The 22058-nt window shown below is 45.3% G+C and overlaps 1 protein-coding gene across 7 annotated transcripts in view; it reads left to right on the top strand.

The window, feature by feature from the left end:
• The window catches only part of EPHB2 (EPH receptor B2), a 106004-nt gene that overhangs the window by 29522 nt on the left and 54424 nt on the right, over positions 1-22058 (top strand). For 6 of the 7 annotated variants that reach the window (XM_042479625.1, XM_042479624.1, XM_042479623.1 and 3 more), the window contains exon 3: positions 3505-4189. In XM_042479625.1, coding sequence (XP_042335559.1) covers positions 3505-4189 — 685 coding nt within the window. The remainder of the gene's footprint in view (positions 1-3504; positions 4190-22058) is intronic. The other variant, XM_042479626.1, reaches the window with a different exon arrangement.

The following is a 22058-nucleotide window of genomic DNA, read 5'->3' as shown; positions in this document are numbered from 1 at the left end:
CCTTCCTTCCTTCCTTCCTTCCTTCCTTCCTTCCTTCCTTCCTTCCTTCCTTCCTTCTTTTTAAAAGTATATTGGACTGTGCACTTTGAGGGCATTTATATTATTATTATTATTATTAGTAGTAGTAGTAGTAGCAGTAGTAGTATAGCGCCAAAGGCTTTACATAGCGCTTTGCAGCGTGTCCAGAGGAAGGCGACCAAAATGGTGGAAGGTCTGGAAACCATAAAATTCTATAAGTGACTTAGGGAGCCAGATGTGTTTAGCTTGGAGAAGAGAAGATTAAGATGTGACATGATGGCCCTGTTTAAGTATTTGAAGGGGTGTCATATTGAGGACGGACCAAGCTTTTTTTCTGCTGCTCTGGAGACTTTAAGGCATAGAACAATAGATTCAAACTACATGAACGATTGGCGCAAGGTAACCGCACATCTCCACTTGCCCTTAAAGTGGTAAAGTCTCCTCCTCTGGAGGTTATTAAGCAGAGGCTGGATGGTCATCTGTCGGGAGTGCTTTGGTTGTATATTTGTGCATGGAACGGAGTTGGAATTGTTGGCCCTTGAGGTCTCTTCCAACTCTTTGAGCATAGGTCAGATTGTGGATATTCCTTCCTCCTATTTTCACTCCTCTTCCTACCGTGTCCAAGCCTTACAATATGTTTGGCATATAAGTTGGATAAATAGGGTGATAAGATGCGGCCTTGTCTGACCCCTTTCCCAGTTGGGAACCATTCTGTTTCTCCGCGTTCTGTTCTGATAGAAGCCTCTTGTCACAAAACTATGGAACCAAAAATCCCATAGAAACCGAAGCATTGCATTTGAAGTGGTGTCAAAGCTGAATTATTTCTGCAATGCAGATTTGGAGTAAGTATAATGTAAATATTATACTTTAACTCTTATTAAAAAGGAAACCATCCCTTGATAAAAGGCAAGAGTGAAGTCTATCCTAGAAGCACTGACCTCCCTCTTCCATCCAGCATTTAGTGTGAGCAGAAACAGTTATGCTTCCCATCATTTTGTAGGGTCATTGTTATTGTTTTCCTTTGCTTCATCATTTAGGTCCTTTGTTGCATGCCCCTAAGTTTTACCCTTGACATATCAAAATCCATAATTTTGGCCCCAAAACTGCCCTCGACTTATACACGAGGTGGACTTATAGTCGAGTACATATGGAAGGTATCAAGTTTGCATTGCAGAACAACAAAAAAAATGCAGATATCCAAAACTGGGAGAAATTGACAATGAACAGATTGGATCCAAAACATTCTAATCCCATTCGGTCACCCATTGAGTCTGGAAAGGCTGTGATCAAGATCGTGGATTTATATAGCAGGAAAGCAGCCACCCAGACATTTTAAATTAGTCGCGTGTATCTGCGTTGTAGTATAAGAGTATTGATGGAGTGCACATTTGGACCACCCAATCACCAGCGTTCTCTTGGTGGTGTAAAAACATAAAATTCAAAACAATAAACAGGGATTAGACCAAAACCACAGAACATAACGGAGCCAGGAGCAAGAAAGGAAAACAGCGCAATGGGGAGAATCCAAAACGAACCCAAAGTGAAAGGGTGGGAATCTGAAAGCATTAGAGAGCTGTTTTTCACTTGCTTGGGAAGACATAAAGACTTCACCAAGGCATTGCAGAAATAATGCTGCTTTAACTGCTGTGGCTCAATGCTATGGAATTCTGGGAGTTGTAGTTTGGTAATATATTTAGAGCTCCGGTGCCACAACAAATAACAAATCCCAAGTTGGTGGTATTGTTAGGATTAGTAATTGCATCCCAAGAGCCAATGCGGTACAGTTGTTTACGTATCGGACTTAGATTCTAGGGGACCAGGGTTCGAATTCCTGCTGAGCCGTGGAAAACCGCTGGGTGACCTTAGGCAAGTCACACTGTCTCAGCCTCAGAGGAAGGCAAAGGCAGCCCTCTCCTTCTGAACAAATCTTACCAAGAAAACTAGGAGTTGAAAAAATAAGAGTCTGCCCATCATGTCGCTTTCTCCTTGCTCTTCCATCTCTCATCTAATAGACGTCACAAGTACTATTGGTTTCATGGGGCTTACAATGGGAAGATGAATGGTGGAAGTTGCAAGCCCCCCCGTTTGTAATGTTTCCAAATTGTGGTTTAAAAGGGTGTGGCATCTCCTCAGCTTAATTCCAGCGAGACAGATATAGGCACTACATTGCAGGCAGAAGCCACCCCTAGCAATAGCGGTTGCTGCTTTGGGTGCCAATCCACTTTGATCACAGCTAGTTCTTTACCAGGCTCAGGCTATCCCTCAGAAGATGATAAGAAGAAGCACAGGTTGATCCCAGTGGGATCTTTCACTATCCAGCATGATCTGAAGGGACCCTTCCTACCTCACTCGCCATTTCTTTTTATCTGTCAAGATGCCTGTGGGCATCATTAGGCTCAGACCTCTTATCGTGCCCACTGGGGCTTTTTGTGCATAGCTCAGGTCTACTGCCGCTGGGCAACTCACCTGAGGACAAATGGCTCTAGGGAGCAAAGCATTTTCAAATGGGAAAGGTAAACCCTGGTAAGGTAGACTAATATTGCCTCTGGTGCCGCAAGGGGATACGGAGAGGAATTAGCCTTTTAGAGAGGCAGGCTTGGAAAAGGTATTCACCAGGGTTGGGAAGCCGTTCTGCTTTCACTAAGCAAATCTATTATTAAATGCACTCCACATTCCACCTATGGGACTAAAATGACTCAGGAAGGTCCAATAACATGGAAAATTTGGGGGAATTTATTTTGGGGGGGGGATTTATTTATTTTTTGCAGAAGCTGGTGGTGTGGTGAAAATATTCCAGGGGTTAATGCGATGCCCTAGCCTTCCACAGTTGTCCACCCTGGCATAGCTTAAAGCAAAGTACAGCTAAAACACAATCTGAAACACAAGTGAAAGAACCATTATGTAAGTGCCAAGTTAAAACAGCGTTAAAATAGCAATACAATAACAGTACAGCTTGTTCCCATTGAAATACCCTCCTGCAGCAACCAGGTATAGGTGGAGTCTATCTTGTCTGAAATGCCAAAATCCAACATTGCTGAGACAGTGACAGCTTTGCTTTCTGATGGCACACAAACTTCATTTTGTGCACAAACGTATTAAAAATATTGTGTATAAAATTACCATCAGACCATTTATATACGAAACGTAAATGAATTTCATGTTTAGACTTGAGTCACATCTCCAAGCTATCTCATGATGTATATCCAAATATTCCAAAACCTGAAAAATTATGAATCCCAAAACACTTCTCTTGCCAAGCATATCGGATAAGAGGGCCTCAGCCTGTAATAGCCAAAATCCTTTTTCAGTTGAAAGGTCTTTACCTGGCAGCAGAGAAAGAAAGCAGAGAGGAGGCCGACTTAGCCTTTCATGGCTTCTACTGCTAAAAGAGGGCTTGCAACTAGCAAGCTTTGACTTGGAGCCCTGGTGCAATGTCCCCTTGCTATATATGCCAAGTTATGACTTTTCCCCCTCTCCTTTCCACAGTGGGAAGAAGTGAGTGGCTACGATGAGAACATGAACACGATCCGGACTTACCAGGTTTGCAATGTCTTTGAATCCAGCCAGAACAACTGGCTGAGGACCAAATACATTCGCCGGAGGGGGGCTCACCGCATCCATGTGGAGATGAAGTTTTCCGTAAGGGACTGCAGCAGCATCCCTAACGTTCCTGGATCTTGTAAGGAGACCTTCAACCTTTACTATTACGAGTCCGACTACGACGCTGCTACCAAGACATTTCCCACCTGGATGGAGAACCCTTGGATGAAAGTCGACACCATTGCTGCTGACGAGAGCTTCTCCCAGGTAGACCTTGGGGGACGGGTGATGAAAATCAACACCGAGGTGCGTAGCTTTGGACCTGTCTCCAAGAATGGGTTTTACCTGGCCTTCCAGGACTACGGAGGTTGCATGTCCTTGATCGCCGTCCGCGTCTTCTACCGCAAGTGCCCACGCATCATCCAGAATGGAGCCATTTTCCAGGAGACACTCTCTGGAGCTGAGAGCACTTCGTTGGTTGCCGCCAGGGGCACTTGCATTCCCAATGCCGAAGAGGTGGATGTACCCATCAAATTGTACTGCAATGGAGATGGGGAATGGCTGGTGCCCATTGGGCGCTGCATGTGCAAGCCGGGTTACGAATCGGTGGAGAACGGGACAGTCTGCAAAGGTAAGTGACTTTCATGCGGATCTGTTTGGTTCCTGAGATGCTGGAGCTTGGAGTGGGAGGAAGGGGAACTCTGTCGTATTGCTTTATTACAACCACTCGGCTTGAATTGGAAGTCCTGTATTCCAAAGGTGCAGCTTTTAAAGCTGCCCAGAGTTGACATAGTTGTGCTTTTTTGCTATGCCAAAAACAACAGCAACAACAAAGGTTGTTGCAGGAACTTTCCAAGCACTGTTTTTCTTCCCATTGGTTTTTCCCAGGTGGCCGAGAACGCCAGATTTGGACCACATTCAAGAAATGGTCCAATAACCATTCCATTTATATTGTAATCTTGGGCGACGTTGCCTCTCTTGCCTTGGCTTTTATTATTGGTGTGTTCAGATAGAAAATTGTTGGGGAATTAGTCGGCCAGTGAAGTTGTTATTAAGGAAGGAAGAATGGTCCTTGTTTTACTTCTCACCAGAAGGGAAGAATCAATGCTGATAATGCTGATATAGTCCTGAAAATAGATCCCTGTACCACGTCTTTCTTTCTGTTTCATGTTATAGCTGGAATGGCCAGAAGTGGGCACTGGTGAGGCAGCTCCCTTTCAGGGGAAACTCATGCTTGGCTCATAGTTGCTGACCATCTCATATTTGCTCTAGTCTTTTCTGTATGCGCTGGCGCTAGGCTCTGCTTTGAGTGAGACACTGTGAGACATGAGCTATCCTTTTCCACATTTTTTGGCGACTGGGAATGTTTTGGACCCTCTAGATATTTTAGTCTCATATTATACAGGGATGCGGTAGAAGATCGGACGGTTGGCAGTTTGAGGCCCAAGTGCTGCATGATGGGGCGAGCACCATCCAGGTAGATAAATAGGTACCACTTTGCTGGGAAGGTAATAGCATTTGGTGGAGTCATGCTGACCACACGACCACTGGATTCATCTTCCAACAATGTTGGCTCTTCGGACAATGATGGCTTTGCAATGGAGATGAGCACCACCCCCTATGTTCGGTTGCAACTAGACATTCATGTCAAGGGACTACCTTTACCTTTACCTTTAAGCTGTTATAAAAGACAGGAATAGATCTCTCCTGGATCTTGAATGACCCAGAGGGACCAAATTATGGCATAATTGCCCCTTGCATCCCCCAGAGAACATTTCAAGGCACTACGGGTCAATGTATTTTTCCCCCCAAAATAATTTTTGGACTCTGGGGGCGATCTGAGGGGGCACAGATATGGTTGTGGGGACTCCCATGAGGTCCATGCACCCCATCCTTCACCCTTACGTTTATCACACGGGGCTTGTAGAATGGGACCAGAGCGGAACGAAAGGGGGCAGGAATGGAACGGAATGGGGAAAGAACACATATTACCACATAGGAGGACGCCATCGATGCCACCGGAACTCCCCATCCATCCCACAGCAGCTGATTTCAAAGAACTGTTCAAGAATCGTTCTTGAAAATCAGCTGCTGTGGGGCGGATGGGGAATGGATTGGGGACTTCCAGCGGCATCAGCGGTGTCCTCCTGTGTGGTAATATGTGTACTTTCCCCATTCTGTTCCCTTCCCGCCCCCTTTCGTTCCGCTCTGGTCCCGTTCTACAAGCCCCGTGCAATAAGTTCCCCTATCTTATCCTTCACCCTACTCCTTCAGTCAACTCAGCTGATGGAACAATCTGGTTCCTGTTTGGATGATGCAAGTCTTTTGCCTTGTAACTCAGCTGACCACATTGTCTAAGGGGAGCAATGAACTGGGTTTCCTGAATGGCCTTCAACCGGAGTCTCCACATACCTCCAGCCGCAGTGTAACACCCTTCCTTCTGGGGCAAATGATCTTCTCCTGTGGTCATGCAGAGGGTTGACGGGAGCTTCCTGACCACCATAAAATATTTACCTGCCTTGAAAAATTTTGGCAGCCAGGCCAAGCCAAGCATGGCTAACAGAGACCTCAGCAAGATGTTACTGCTCAGCCTTTTGACATTTTTGAACAAATCGGAGGCAGCTCGGTGGTAAAACAGATGCAAAAGGCCTCCAGTCAAATCCCTAGCATCCCCAAGAAACTGTAGGCGAAAGACCCCGTTCTGAAATCCCAAACAGCCATGGCTGCTAGGTGGCAAAGAGAGCAGGCAACTACCCATGGTATGGGGGTGATGGATGCCCTGTGCCAGATGCCACCTCAATGTTGTATTTTAAAAAACACTTCAAAATGCCCTTGTCCCATACTTTTAAAAAAGCCCAAGGCTTATATTATGACTAAACATCCTCCTCTTTGTAATTTCTTTTGGTTTGGGCCTTCAAAGTGCAGAAATAGTTTGCATTCAATCGATTGAATGGAGCGGAAGAAGAGAGGCAGGGACATAGTCTTGTCCTTCCCAGTAAATTCAGGCAAAAGTAAACTGCGGCATCCTCTCTTAGCTTGTATGTTCATTCTCATTAATAGCTTTTGCCATCTCAACCATATTCTGATATCACTTGGCCATCCATGTCCCAGTTTTCGTCTACCAAATGTTGGCTGGTGTGGAGGTATTAGTGTTGTTCCATTCGGAAATTCGTATGAATCTTTTGTCTGCATCTCTCTTATGGTCCCTCCACATTTGCAGCTTTGACTTTGGTGGATTTGATTATTCACGGATTTTATTAATATGTTCTCTCTAGGAATATCTAAATCCTCCAGCACAATTGTCTAGTCAACCTTAACCAAAAGGAGCTAGAGGCCCGTTACAGATGGGCCTATAGTACGGACTGGGTCCGTACTAGGGTTAGAAAGGGGCGTCACTTCCGGATGCCCCTAACCCTAGTAAGGACTGAGTCCATACAAAATGGCGGTGCCCGTTCCACACGGGGGTCGCCATTTTGATGTCATGGACATGTAGTGTCCAGATGTCGTGCGGCGGAAGTGACACTGCGAGTGCACGACTAGCGCCTCGCAGCGCCACTTCTGGGGCGCAGATAGAAGCGCCATTTTGGCACTTCTTTTCGGCTGCGTCCGGGAACTGCACAGTTTGGCCGCTGCGGTTCACGGACGCAGCAACCGGCGGCAGCAGCAGCAGAGCGCCCTTCTTGGCTGCTCTGTAACATGACAGAGATTCCTAGAGAGAACACTCCTCTCGGCATTTGTAGCTCCTCCGGTTCAATACTATTCCTAGAGAGGTGTTCTTGGAGGTAAAAACATAGTGCTTTTGTTATTTGTGGTTTTTCCTGTGCCCCTAAGCACAGCAAATATGGACGGACGAGTGTATATGCATTTGTGACTTCACAATATTAAGGGGAAATATGCAAACATGCAGAAGCCTCTTTGCATATTTCTCCCTGTTATTGTGCATTGTACATCACTAATATTTCTTTGCATCTTTCCTTCATGTGCACCTCTGTTTGCCCTAATATGCACATTTTGGGTTCAGAGTTCAGCCTTACACAATCCAGAGAAATGCAAATACTGAAAGACGACGGTGTTCCAGTTTTCCCATTGATTCAGAAAGGTCTCGTCCAGTAAATTTGTTTCGAGGTGCGACCCGAATGTAATTCTCCTTCGTCTCTAAAGCAGATGTGATGTATCAGAAGGAATGCAGATGTCACATTCTCATCAGCCTATATGTGTCAGACCCGCCCTGGTGCTATGAACAGTTTGGGAGGAATCAAATGTAAAAGTGACATCAAAGGAATTAATAGCGCTTATGCTAATGGCAGCTTATGGCAGAGCAGTGGGGGAAAAAAGTGCAGAGCGATGGAATTCTTGGTAGAGGGAGGGTTTGGAAAATGGCCATGCTGTTGAAGCTTTAGGCAGAGCTAAAACAGCAGGGCTATATACATGTAGATATAAAAAGAAGTGATTAACAGGCAGAATCTGAAGACATAAAAAGAGCAAAATGTTTCCTCTTCACACCTTCTTCAGTTGCTAAACAAACTGAGATGCCTGCAATGTTAAAGGCCAGACACAATACTCCAGGAGCATCCCAGAGTATAGAATCCTAGACTTGGAAGAGACCACAAGGGCCATCCAGGCCAACCTCATTCTGCCATGCAGGAACTCTCAATCAAAGCCTCCCCAACAGATGGCCATCCAGCCTCTGTTTAAAGACCTCCAAAGAAGGACACTCCACTATTCTCCAAGACAGCCTCTTCCACTATCGAACAGCTCTTACTGTCAGGAGGTTCCTCCTAATGTTAAGGTGGAATCTCTTTTCCTCTAGATTGCATCCATTGTTCCATATTCTAGTCTCTGGAGCAGCAGAAAACAAGCTTGCTCCATCCTCAATGTAAGACCCCTTCAAATAATTAAACAGGCTTATCATATCAGTCTCTTCTCCAGGCTAAACATACCCAGCTCCCTAAGTCTTTTCCAATAAGGTATGGTTTCCAGACCCTTCACCATTTTGCTCACCCTTCCCTTGTCATTTGGGGCCCTCCTTTGTGATGCCAAGTAGCTGTTTTCATACATGTCTCACTGTGCTGGATATTGCCACCGATGCTGCAATGAGTCATGTGCTGTGAAATCAGAACAAGGTGCCTAGCGTCGATCCCATGCCTAGGCACTTTATTCTGACCTGGGGTAGACAACTCACGCCAGCAGGGTGACATGTTGGAAACAGCTTCTTGGTCTTGCAACGGAGGGTTCCAAATCTTCGGGGAAGATCCAGAGCAAAAGGTAACTTTTAAAAACATGGTTGAAGGGGGTATAGATCATCAGTTCCCCATCCTCTTAGTGCATGCTCAATCCCCAGTCCTGGTGCAAACAGCCCAGATTCTGTTTGGTCCATTCAGCACCAAAACCACTCTATAACACCCTTAAGACATTTCAACGCCAGGTGGCTATTTACAATGCATCTCACTGCATTGCCTGGCACGGTGGTCGCCACCAAGCATCACTTCCTCTGAGATCAAAATATGGTGCCCAACCATATTTGATCGAGGCTGGGCACTTCATTTTCAGTCTCAAATGGTGCGTAGGTGGCACAGCAGGACCCATGTGCAAAAGGGTGCCTGGTGTTGCACTCTAGATAACAAGAGGATGTTGGCGCAACTCTAGAACTGGAACATTCAGCCTGAGTCTACAGACCTCTAATGCAGTGTTCCTCTTTTCCTATAGCCTTCCACTTTGCCCGACATCATTGTCTTTTCCAAAGAGGGGTGAACAATTTTCAGTGTCTCATTTTCTCCAGTTTGGAGACTGAAGGGAAATTTAATGGACGGTCAGAATTCTTTTTTTGGATGGGCAATGTCTTCATTCTGCCTCCACCCCATTGCTATACCATTGCGCTTATGAATGTTCGTGCTTAATCTCCCGGCAAGTAATGGCATATAACTAAAACTATGTAATACGAGCTCACGTTATACAGAGTCCAACTTTATTGATTTAAATGGTTCAGGCCAGCCTGAGATCTTTTTGATTATAGGGTGAGGAAGATAAATTTTAATATATAGTCGTTCATAAATTGATGAACAAAATTGTATTTTAGGGAGGAGAGGAAGAAGGAATGCGAAAAATCAGAAGCAGCCAAAGGAGAAGTCCTTTCTGTTGTCGCCAAAGTGCCTCCCAAATAACCAAAGGGGAAAACCTTTGACGCAGATGGCCAGAAACCAAAAGCAGTCTGAACCTGGACTATTAGTGGCCATGAGTTCAGAGGCGTCCAGCTGGCATCTTTCCGGGCCTAGTTGGCGTCACCGCCGAGTTTTGTCAGTCTTTTCAGGCACGACGGCTGCCCGAAATGCTTTGGATGTTTCTGACACCCTCTTGAGTGGGGAAAGTTGGCCAAGCCAAGCTTGGAAGCCAGGAAAATGGTTGCTCCCAAATGGCAGTTTAGATCCAGAAGGTTGTAGATCAGGCAAGCCCGAATAATGTCAATTAATTGGGGACGAAAATGAAAAGTCAGCAAACAGCTGTCTCTGAGCGCGTTGCAGTTGAGGAGTGGCCACAGCTCAGTGGTGGAAGGCAAGCGTTGCATATTGAAGCTCCAAGGCTTTTGCCTGTCAGCTACTCAACCAGATGGAAGGAAACAAAGAGGAAAGAAAATGTTCACTTACCATCGTTGGTAGAGTTTTTAAACTTCTACAAACTTTGAAGGCAAAGGCAGAAGGGGGAGGAAAGTGCTTTGCTAGAATCTGCTTGAATCTGATGGCTAATAGATACATAAGGTAATGAGATTTACCTTATGTATCGATTCAGCATTCAGATGAAATGCTCTATTTTAGGGATAGGGGAATATTCAAAAACAATTGGAAAACGTGTTTTGGAAATGTTGAGACACTCTGTGAAAACTCATAGCATCCTTGGACTGGATGGCCCTTGGGGTTTGTTCCAACTCTATGACTTTATGATTCAACAATTCTAGAGTTGGAAGAGACCCCAGAGGAGGTTTGCTATTGCCTTGCCCTGAGGCTGAGAGGATGTGACTTGCCCAGGGTCACCCAGTGGGTTGCATGGCCGAGCCGGGATTCGAACCCTGGTCTCCAGATTCCTAGCCCAATGCTCAAACCACTACACACTGTTTGATATTTACAAAATGCACACTGCAATCTTATGCATTATTTTTTTAAAAGCAATACGGCTTTTTCCAAAGTGCAGTGCGCCTGCGTTATACGCAGACGCACTATATGCGGCTTTCAGCATATGCTGAAATCCATGAGGGAGCCACACAGGAGCGCATGGGGTGCAAGGGGCGGCATGTCCCATTAAAATGAATGAGGCGCGCGCATGCTGCTGCGCCACCGCGCCACCACGCCACCACCACATGCACAAGCCCCATTACTTTCAATGGGGCTCGAGCATATGCCTTTTGTTTATGTGTGGGGGGGGTCCAGAACAGCTCCCCTGTGTAAAAAAAGGGTGCACTGTATACATTAAACAATAATTAAAAATATGTCTCCGGTTAGGAGCGGAGATGCATGCTCCACTACCCCAACATGCTTAAGTATACTTCACTGGTTATTTCTCAGCAAGGAGAAGGAATTGATTTGTCATCAATCCTTTCTCCCAAATGAATGGAGAAAGAAAACAAAGGATAACAATTCTTTTCCGGGCAGAAAAAGCTCTTTTCGGTGCAAAAAAACCCCACGTGTGAATTTTGTGCAAAATAGATCCCAGATTGCGAATAGTCTTGAAAATGATGTGCTTTTTCGCAGACTTTCTCACAGCAGGACAGGAATGGCTAAAATGATGCATTGCTTCTCCATGTCATGGAAAATGACATCCCAAGAACAATGGCAAATCCCAATGCTAGTGGATTCTCTAACTGGATACATGGACAAAGAGCATCTCCCTAGTCTTTGTGGGACACCCACAGGCCTGGCTGTTCTCTTCCCGAGTTTCCTCCGCTGCCCAAGTTCAGGCACGAAATTAGGGTCGCCGTGCCTGAATGAGAAAGAGGCAAAGGCCTCCAAAGGCTGGCTTAGCAAGCGTCCGACTCGCCTCCCTGAAAGCCAGGGTGGGCTGCCCTCTGGGAGGCCTTTCCTGCCCTGAAAGGAGGGCCTTTATTCACTCTTGCTCCCCCTGGAAGAGAAGGGGAGCCTACCTCCACTCCCCATCTCCCTGCAAACACCCAACTGCGGCAGCGCCAAGAGTCGGGAGTTGTTTCGCAGCTTTTTGTCCCCGCCTGGGAGAGCTCTGAGCTCCTTTAATTAAAGACAATTATTGCTTTCAGACCCTCTCCCGGCTCAGCAGCCTTGTTTGCAAACACACAGCTGCGGGTGCTTTTGTGTCCCTCGGCGCGCACAGCTCCCCCCACCGCCACCACCCTCCCCTCCCCTGGAGCTCCACAGAGCTGCCTCTATTATTGGCATCCTAGCTGAAACCGCCAATGAGGATGATGGGTAGAGAATGAAGCTTTGCAACGGTGCAAGGAGGTCTTCCATAGGAAAAGACACGGGGGGATGGCTGCAACCTCCCTGACCGGGCTGAAGGTGCCGAGGCTTTGGGACATAGAAACATTGAGTTCAATCCCCTGACAATGCAAGCATTCTCAGCCAAAAGACCCCCGAGAGATGGCCCTCTAAGCTCTGCTTTCAAAAACTCAAGGCGAATCATAGGGAACACATGTTCCTTCATGGCAGGGGGTTGGACTGGATGGCCCTTGCAGTTTCTTCCAACTCTATGATTCTATGATTCAGTGGTCGATGAATTCTGCACACTTGGATGAGTTTTTCTTAGGAGTGTAGAGGTGGAAGGTGCCCCAAGGGCCATCTTGCCCAAACCCCTGCCATACAGGAATACATAACTATAGCACTCTTGAAAGATGGTCACCCAACCTAAGTCTGAAGACTTCCAAAGATGGAGAGAGCACCACCTGTTCCACCACTGAACGTCTCTTATAGGAATAAAGTCCATCCTAATGGTTAGGTGGAATCTCTTGTCTGGCAATTTGAACCCAATTGTTCATGTTCTGGAGCAGCAGAAAATAAGCTCACTCCATCTCCTACATGACATCCCTTTAGATAATTCAAGATATCAATCATGTCAATGCTCAGGCCCTGCCTGCACTGGCCATAAGTTTGGGACCAGTTCGAATATGATGCTCTGGAACCAGCCCTAGATTGACCATAGTGGCAGCTACACACACTGGTTCACATCTACATTGGCAGCCTGCATGAGCCAACAGGGCTGACACTGTGCCAGCATGTCCCCGGAGCCACAGCCACTACTTCTGTACCATAGACTCATAGAGTTGGAAGAGACCGCAAGGGCCATCCAGTCCAACCCCATTCTGCCGTGCAGGAACTCTCAATGAATCATCCCCGACAGGTGGCCATCCAGCCTCTGTTTAAAGACTTCCAAGGAAGGAGACTCCACTACACTCCGAGGGAGTTTGTTCCACTGTCAAACAGCCCTTACTAACTCCCTGGATTGGACCATTGTGTGCCACTTCTACTCAGGGCCATGCAACCAATGAGAAGACAAGATAGAAGAACCCCTAAACACATGCCTCCTCGCTTCCTCCTTTGAGTGACCTAATAACTAGAATCTGAATCTCAGATCTGAATGATTAATAAATTATCCGTTATGATAATGAAGCAATGATATTCTTCCTTCAAACTCCTCTTAAACACTTAGGACATTTTCACATGGCCAAAAGTGACGGGAGCATAGCAGGATGCTCCTGGCACTAGCATGCAATTGCACAAAGATTATCAGACAGTGTTGCATGACGTCGCCATAATTGCATCATCATTCCACAAAGAAAGAGTAATTCCAGCACCGCTTTTTATTCACGGAATTTGCCCGTGAATGAAACACGGTGCTAGAATTACTCTTTATGGTGCATTTGTGGTGATGTCACCTGATACTCTTCATGCAATTTCCTGATAGTGACGGGAGCATCCTCACTATAGTCCCGTCACTTTTGAGTGTGTGAAAAGCTCCATGCTTTTCTATGCAAATTTTCGGGAAAACTCCCATCATCTTCTTAACATTTCACAGATGAAAATCAGGACATGTGGCCAACATCAACATCAGAGTGTGGTCAAGTCAACAAAAGAGGAAGGACACCCAATATAGGAGAAACTGCAGCAGTTTGCTTTTGCCTGAGCCTACTGGCAAGGGTAGGATTTTCCCCCCCTCTCCTCCTGCTGAATTCATTCATTGCAAACTACTTTGGCACTTTGAACTCAGTTTGCAGCAATGGAAGTAAGTTGAGGACAACAGGAGAAAGAGTGAGAAGGACAGAGATACTGGGACTTTTAATGGCAGCGAATAAAATGGGATGACAAGGGAATTAATCGGGACTTTCTCTGTCCGATCCTAGTTTCTATGTTCTGTTGTAACCCAACCTAAGTTTAGTTGCAGACTAAACATACACAACGGAAGTATATTCCCCCCACCACCACCATTTACCTTTGTTGGGACAAGACTGAAGATCTGGATACGAACATAATGGATAGAGTGAAGGAGACGTTTGTAAGAAAGGAAGCAGCTGTTAGAAAGAGACATAAATTCCATGCTACAAAATTCATTTACGGGAACATATGTATGGATTACAGCTCGACGCAAAAACCCAAACGCGGGCTCTAGGCGAATGGAGAGAAAGGAAACCTCAGATGCTTGAAATGTGGCGCTGGAGAAGAATGTTGTAAAGTGAGCTGGATAGAAAGGGAAATGAACAAAGGGATTTGGGACAGGATCAGAGAGACAGAGAAAGAGCGAGACAAGCTGCGAAGAAGGGGAAAAGCAACGAAGCATGATAGGATGCACATATTGAGAAATGGGGGCTTCCATAAGGAGGACATGCAACTCAGTCTTGCAATGTGCCTCTCTTAACTCCTAACAGGAGTGTTTCCATGCAAAAGTCCAGATAGCTAGGCAATGTTGCTGGATTTGCAAAATTGCAAGGTGTCTGGTATGGGTTGTATCACTGGCAAGTCTGCCAAATATAATCAAAACACGTTGCACGATATTTTTGGCAAGGGGTGAGACCCATCTTGTCCACCTCTTTTGTAAATCCAGTACATTCTACCTCATCTCCCTTTTCCCCCTGTGTGTTTTTTCTCGCACATTGAGGTCTAGAAACCTACAACACACCGTTCGGTTTCTCCTGCCAAAGCGCATCCCTCCCTCTGCCATTTAGTCATAACCTTTGATTAGGTTTCTTGCAATTAATCCAAGTATTAAAAAATTAGGAGTCCTGTCCCCTGCCCCTTTGCTTTTGCATCTTGGCATCCTAGAGCAGCCAAGGAAGACATTGGCCAAATAACGTTGGCAACGCAAACACGAAATGAAGTGATAGCCATCATGCTCGCATCTGGTTGCATGCCCTTGTTGCTGCAAAGAGATTTTCTGCTCCCAGGTTGGAAAGAGTCCATTACTAAGCAGTGAAAGGAGAAAGAGGAAAAGAGAAGAAAGCAAGTAAGGGGGGAAAAAACACCAAACTTTGTTAACTGAACAATGAGGAGTTTGAAACAATATGAGTAGCTTATTACAGCTGGCCTTCCATATTTACGGATTCTTTATCCATGGATTCAACCATCCACAGCTCAAATACACACACACACACACACACACACACACACACTTATATATTTGTCCCTCCATATTCGCTAGGGTAAGGGGCAAAAGACCCCCAAGAATATGGAAAAACCGCAAATAACAAAAATACCACTTTTTTACCTGAGAGAACACCTCTTTAGGAATCTCTAGGTCCTCCAGGGCAACTCTGTGGTCAATGTCCGACAGACACTGACCATAGAGTATGGAGGAGCGACAAAGATCTAGCAGTGTTCTCTTTAGGAATCTCTAGGTCCTTCAGTGCAAGGTTTAGTTAAAGTTGACCACAGAGTTGCACTGGAGGACCTAGATATTCCTAGAGAGAACATATGAATCAAATCTGTGACTAATCAAATCCGCAAATATCAAAGCCACAAATATGGAGGGATTTTCCAAAAAGCAAACCATGATTTTGCCATGTTATATAATGGATACCATTCCACTATGCCATTGTATTTAATGAGACCTGGGCATCCGTAGATTTTGGGGATCCATGGGAGGTCCTGGAACCAAACCCCAAGGACCTACTCTATTATTATTATTATTATTATTATTATTATTATTATTATTATTATTTTAAAGGAATCAAGGCCTGACTCCTGGGACTTTTTGTTTATTGCTTGCGAATCCCCCTTTCATTTGATTATTCCATTCTTTCCAGGCTGCAAATGCGGAGTTCCCCGGGGGCCTCCTGGACAGGCTCTTAAACCTTCTCATTTGCTTTGGAGACAATGGGAGGCCAGGCTGCCTGTTAAAGTCATTCACACTTTATAGGGCGGGAGTGTGCATTTCAAACTGGCCAAGTGAGAGTTAGGAAGGAAAAAGAGCTCCAAAACCACGGCCCAGAAGTTCTTCCATGCCCAAAATACATCCCCCCCATGCCCGTTTCTTCTTTAAAATCCTGCCCCGGCTGCTATTTGCCCCTGAAAATGGTGGTTGGTAATAAATTTCTCTGAAGATGCCAGCCAAAGATGCCAGCAAAACGTCAGGAATAAACTCTTCTAGAACATGGCCACATGGTCCCAAAAAGATGCCAGCCATGAAAGCCTTTGATTTCACAACTCACGAGTCACTAGGGTTTTTTTTTGGGGGGGGGGGAGTTGTGTTGTTGTTGTTGTTGTTGTTTCTATGATTTTGATCAGAGATTAGGGAACGTGCAAAAAGGGCAAAAGATTATTCCGCTTGTGCTCACGTTTGGCAATTGCAAATTAAGTTGGTTCACATTAAAATGCAAATTGCACAACCGTCTCCCTTACGCTTTTTCGGACGGTCATTCCAGGACTGAGTTATATTTGGACTCTGTACCTGATACCTTCCCCAACCTTTCTGAGTGCAGAACAAGAAAGTCAGCCTTTGTCTCTACAAGGCTGGCAAATAGCCCGAAGCCAATGCTTTCTCTCGGTCAGCTTATTTTTGTGCGACTGTGTTTGTGTATTAAAAGTAATACAGCTGAAATGTTCCAAGCGGTGAGCAGTAAGTCTCAGCAGAGGAGCCAAGAGTGAGAGTTTGCATGGCACAACTATGAGGATCAAGCTCCGAGGAATATAACTATAAAGGGGTTGGCGTTACGTTTTGTATTTCCTCCGCCTTGGATCAGAATGGGAAATGGACTGAGGCCATAAGACATGGATGCCCACGTCTCCCCATTTCTGAAAACATTCAGCCATTGTTTCTTTGTCCCTGAATGCATTGTGAGGCAGTTCATCCGATATGAACTAGCAACATTTATTTACCGTTGACTAGCTATGTATCCACATTGCAGAAATAAAGCAGCTTGACACCACTTTGGTCGCATTCCCACTTGGAAATAAATCACTTTGTGAACCGAAGCGATGGATCGGTTCAGCAGCGGAGTGTGGTTCATGCTACATTTGTCCCGATCGCATTTTCTTGCTGCACAATAAAATAAAATAACCCGCTTGTGGTTCACATTCACGAATGAATCGATTCAAAATGGACCCGCTCCAGCCGGCCAAAGGGCAACTTTAAATTGATTCCAGTCCGCATTTGGTTCGCACTTGCACAGAATTGATTTATCCAAAAAGACATGGAAAAAAATCAGCGTCAAAAAGATTCGGGTTAAATGGATCTAGTGCATGGCCCCCCTCTCCGAATTGCTTCAGAAATTTGGTTCAAGTGCAGACCAGGTACATTTAAACCGGTTCAAACCAATTTGTGATCCGGTTTAAAAGGTAGTGGGAATGAAGGCTTGAACTGCCATGTCTCTCATGCATAGACTCTTGGGACTTTGTAGTTTGATGGAGCCCCAGAGTGCATTAACAGACCAGGCTGACTACCTCACCAAACTACAAATCCCAGGATTCCACAGGATGGAGCCATGACCGTGAAAGTGGTTTCAAACTGCTTCATTTCTGCAGTGTGGAAGAGCTATAAGTGATCTGGTCTGTCGTCTCTAGTTGTAGGTTGAGTCAAATCAGGAAAGTTGGGAGGAAAGTGTATTCTTTCTCCTTGTCCGAAGCACAACAGCTACGAAGTACCTCTCTGGAGGAAAATGCATACAAAAATGTATATGATATCAATGTATGGTACCTTTCATAGCATACAAAATGGTATATGTTAGAGGAAGCACTGGCTTTTCTTTGCCTTTTTTTGCAATCTAGGGGAAATGGTATAGGAAAATATACACACCATTTTCCTATGGATTGCTTTCAAAAACAGCAAACCATTCCAAAACGGAAAGAGAAAGAGAGAGAGAACGTGAACTGAATGCATTTCTACTCAGTTATAGAACACAAAACCAAAAGACTCACCTATTCCTAGCTACATAAATTAAGAAAAACCCGAAACGACATTGTCTGGCTCCAAATCCATCAGTAAGTTATAATGATATATTCTTATTTTTGGAAGGAGCTGCCGCAGCTGAAGCTAATTAAGCGCTATTGAAAACAAACAAGCGTTTTGTTTCCATTTTGTTTTCTCTGTATTCTAATTCATAGTTCAGACCTGGAACTGTTCATAGTAAACACAATTCAGTGGCGCAAAACGGTCCGTTTTGGAAAAGTCAGTGCAACGCGTCTATGTTTCGGCATACAATGGCCTATAGCAAATAGGTGTTATATCCAGAGGACAGGATCAAAATTCTAGGTGACCTGAATAGATTAGAAAGCTGGGCCAAAGATAACAAGATGAATTTCAGTGCGGAGAAATGTAAGGTACTGCACTTAGGGCAGAAAAATGAAATGCATAGATATAGGATCGGGAACACCTGGCTTAACGGAACTAGGAGTCCAAGTAGACCACAAGCTGAACATGAGTCAACAGTGCGATGCGGCAGCTAAAAAGGCCAATGCGATTTTAGGCTGCATCAAGAGAAGTACAGTCCGCCCTTGGCTTACGCGGTGGATCCATTCCGGACACCCCCGCGTAAGCCAAATACCGTGAATGCTCAAGCCCCATTCAAGTGAATGGGGCTTGTGCATGTGGCAGTGTGGTGGTGCACGGGCGCCATGGGTGCACACTCCATTCATCTGAATGGGACGTGCCGCCCCTTGCGCCCCATATGCTCTCGCATGGCTTTCAGCATATGTGAAAGCCGCGTATAGCTTGCCTGCGTATGACACAGGCACACTATATAGTCTCTAGATCAAGGGAAGTAATAGTGCCATTCTGTTCTGCTTTGGTCAGGCTTCACCTGGAATAATACTGGGTCAGTTCTGGGCACCACAATTCAAAAAAGATATTGACAAACCGGAGCATGTCTAAAGGAGGGCCACCAAAATGGTGAAGGGTCTGGAAACCATGCCCTACGAGGAAAGACTTCTCTAGAATGCCGTTCTAAATACAGTACTTCTCAAAACTACAAATCCCAGATTTCCCTAGGCTAGAGCCAGGAGAGTTAAACCGGTGTCAAATTTCTATGAGTGTGCATGGCCTCCATCCAAATCCAATTGCTAGTCCCAACCAAAGACCATGCATTCAATCAAGGGCCCATGTCTGCGGAATAGAGCTGAAAGAGTGTTCTCGCATACGGCAAATGTGCCAAATGGAATACAATGCGGTTGTAGATCTCTGCCACCAGAGATTAATTGAAAAGCCAGACAGGTTCGGAACGGATGATTCTGTCTATTTCCAGCCGGTCAAACAACACCAAGAGAGCAAGGCAAGTCCCCAATATATATATATCCCTTCAGAGGCAATCTAATTTCAAGTATATTAAAAAGCATGGAAGCATGCTAGCAGACCTCTTGGAAAGAACAACGACAAGCCCTCCGACATTTCACAAATGAAAACTAGGATAAGTAAGGATGCACCGTATCAGAGCATGGTCAGAAGAATGTGGCCAGGCAACAAAAGGCAGATATCGTTCATGAAGAAGAACACACAAAACCTTTAACCAAAGAAACCCTGAGATTTCATGCCCTGAATTTAGGAAGGGCAAGACTCTGTCCGCTTCTCTCCTCTCCCTTCCACAACTAAGTGCAAACTTCATTGTTGTTGATGTTGTTGTGTGCCTTCACATCATTTCCAACTTATAGCGACATTGAATCTGGACCATCCTTTCCTTAAAGCGCATTTAAAAAACTCCCTGTTTGCTTCCAGGAAAATCTGGGGCACTCCAGAGTGAAACCGGGCAGCTGTCTACACTTGCATCCTGCTGTGCCACTTGGCACTCTATATCTCCATTGTGGAAAAAAGCCCCCTTAACGTTATTTAAATGAATAGTTTAATATGTCTATTAAATGTGTCTTCTCTCCATGTACATATTTAAATGGGCATTCCCTCCTAGAAGATGTGCTTCAGCGTGCACTTGGTTCCGTTTCCACGGCCAAGAGCTGGGTTGCAACCTGTTGGCTGTTAGTGTGGATTCATCTCAGAAATAGACGAAGAGAAGATGCCAGCCACAGATGTTGGCGAAACGTCAGGAATAAACGCTTCTAGAACCTGGCCACATAGCCTGAAAAACCCACAAAAAACTATAGATGCCAGCCATGAAAGCCTTTGACTTCACAGAAAAACTGTTCTCCAACCGCACTAGGTCAGGTTGGGCTCTTGTCGTCCTTGCCTTCCTCTCCTGCCTGGCATGCCAAGGATTCTGTCCCACTGGCTTTCAGCGTTTTGCGATGTTTGTGCGTCTGTGCGGCTGCTTTTTATAAGCCCCGCTGTGGGCGCTAAGCCCATTGCCATGGAAACTGCTTTAGGCAGCTGGAATCTGTGCCCTGCTGGCACGGCTGGCAAGATTTGCTGGATGCATCCTCTGCTATCGCTTCATCCCTTGCAGGATGCGGTGCTAGAATGGCGGTCCAGCCCCATGCATCAAAAATATAAAACTAGTGATCTCTCTTTGCCTTTTCCTCTGCATCTGAGGAAGTAGGTCAAGTCTGCAAAGCATATGCTATGACTTCTTTTGCACAGTTAGGGCCCGAACAGACAGGCCAAAATAAAGCTGCTTCGGGTCACTTTGGAAGTATGGTGTTTAAATGACACACGCATCTTAAGAGGCCAGAAGCTGCACCAAAGCTGCGCTCCAGTCCTTAGGATTGGAGCATGGCTTTGGTGCAGCTTCTGGCCTCTTAGGATGCATGCATAATTTAAACAGCATACATCCAAAGTGGCCCAAAGCAGCTTTATTTTGGCCTGTCGGTTCGGGTCCTTAAGGTGCATACAAATATAGGAGGGGTGACAACCGGTGTGACAGCAGTGGATGTGAAATGAATCTAGGGATCTCATTAGATTGTATGTATTGATTGTATGGTTTGCTTTGATATGACTGTATTTTAATCCGTTTTATTGTATTGATGTTTTTAACCCATGTTGTAAGCCGCCCTGATCGGAGGAAGGAGCGGGATAAAAATTAAAAACTTTATTATTTATTTATTTATTAGACCAAAAGATAATAATGCATCCACGATGCAATGTGGCAGCCAATAATCCCAATATTTATTTTATTGTTATTATGGTATTTATACCCTGCTCTTCAGCCCTAAAGACTATCAGATTGGCTTATGACAGTTATTTTTAATTAGATGGTTCCCTGCCCTCAGGCTTACAATCTAAAGAATACAATTCCAGGCTGCATCAAGAGAAGCATAGTAACCAGATCAAGGGAAGCCATAGTACCGCTCCATTCGGCTTTGGTCAGAGCTCACCTGGAATACAGTGGGCCCTTGGTATCCGCTGGGGTTTGGTCCCAGGATCCCCTGTGGATACCAAAATCCATGGATGCTCAAATCCCATTAGCAGAGCAAAATGGCGTCCCTTATATAAAATGGCAAAATCAAGGTGTGCTATTTGGAGTTTATACTTTTTTGAATATTATCAAGTCATAGATGCTTGCATAAAACAATCCATGGATAAGGAGGACCAACTGTACTGTGTCCAGTTCTGGGCATCACGGTTCAGGAAAGATATTGACAAGATGGAATGTGTCCAGAGATAGTCGAAGGCTTTCATGGCCAGCATCCACAGTGGGTTTTTCGGGCCCTGTGGCCATGTTTGAGAAGAGTTTCTTCCTGACGTTTCGCCAGCATCTGTGGCTGGCATCGTCGGAGAATACATTCTCTGAAGATGCCAGCCACAGCTGCTGGTGAAACATCAGGAAGAAACTCTTCTCGAACATGGACACAGGGCCCGAAAAACCCACAAAAAACTATCCAGAGATAGACAACCAGGATTCCTCTTACTGTGCTTATATGCGAGAGCCACCTCTTTGTGACGGTCTCCTTAATGCTTAAAGCGTCTCCTTCCTAAACAAGATGGCAAGTGGGGTGCGAAAGAAGGAGCTGCTGCTCTGTCTTTGGAAGAGAGGAGTAGAAGAACAATTAAATAGATTTTTTGGTCCTAATTTCCTCCTATAGCTACATATACACACTTTTTCTTTGCTGTTGTTAACCTGAGGGCTTCAGTGCAAAATTCGGTGGAGTCCGCCATCCGCAGGATGACTATAGTAATAA

Source organism: Sceloporus undulatus, chromosome 7 (assembly GCF_019175285.1).
Source record: "Sceloporus undulatus isolate JIND9_A2432 ecotype Alabama chromosome 7, SceUnd_v1.1, whole genome shotgun sequence".
In the NCBI taxonomy this organism is placed as follows: domain Eukaryota; kingdom Metazoa; phylum Chordata; class Lepidosauria; order Squamata; family Phrynosomatidae; genus Sceloporus; species Sceloporus undulatus.
Note: the sequence above shows the minus strand (reverse complement) of the source record. Positions and strands in the feature narration are given on the sequence as shown.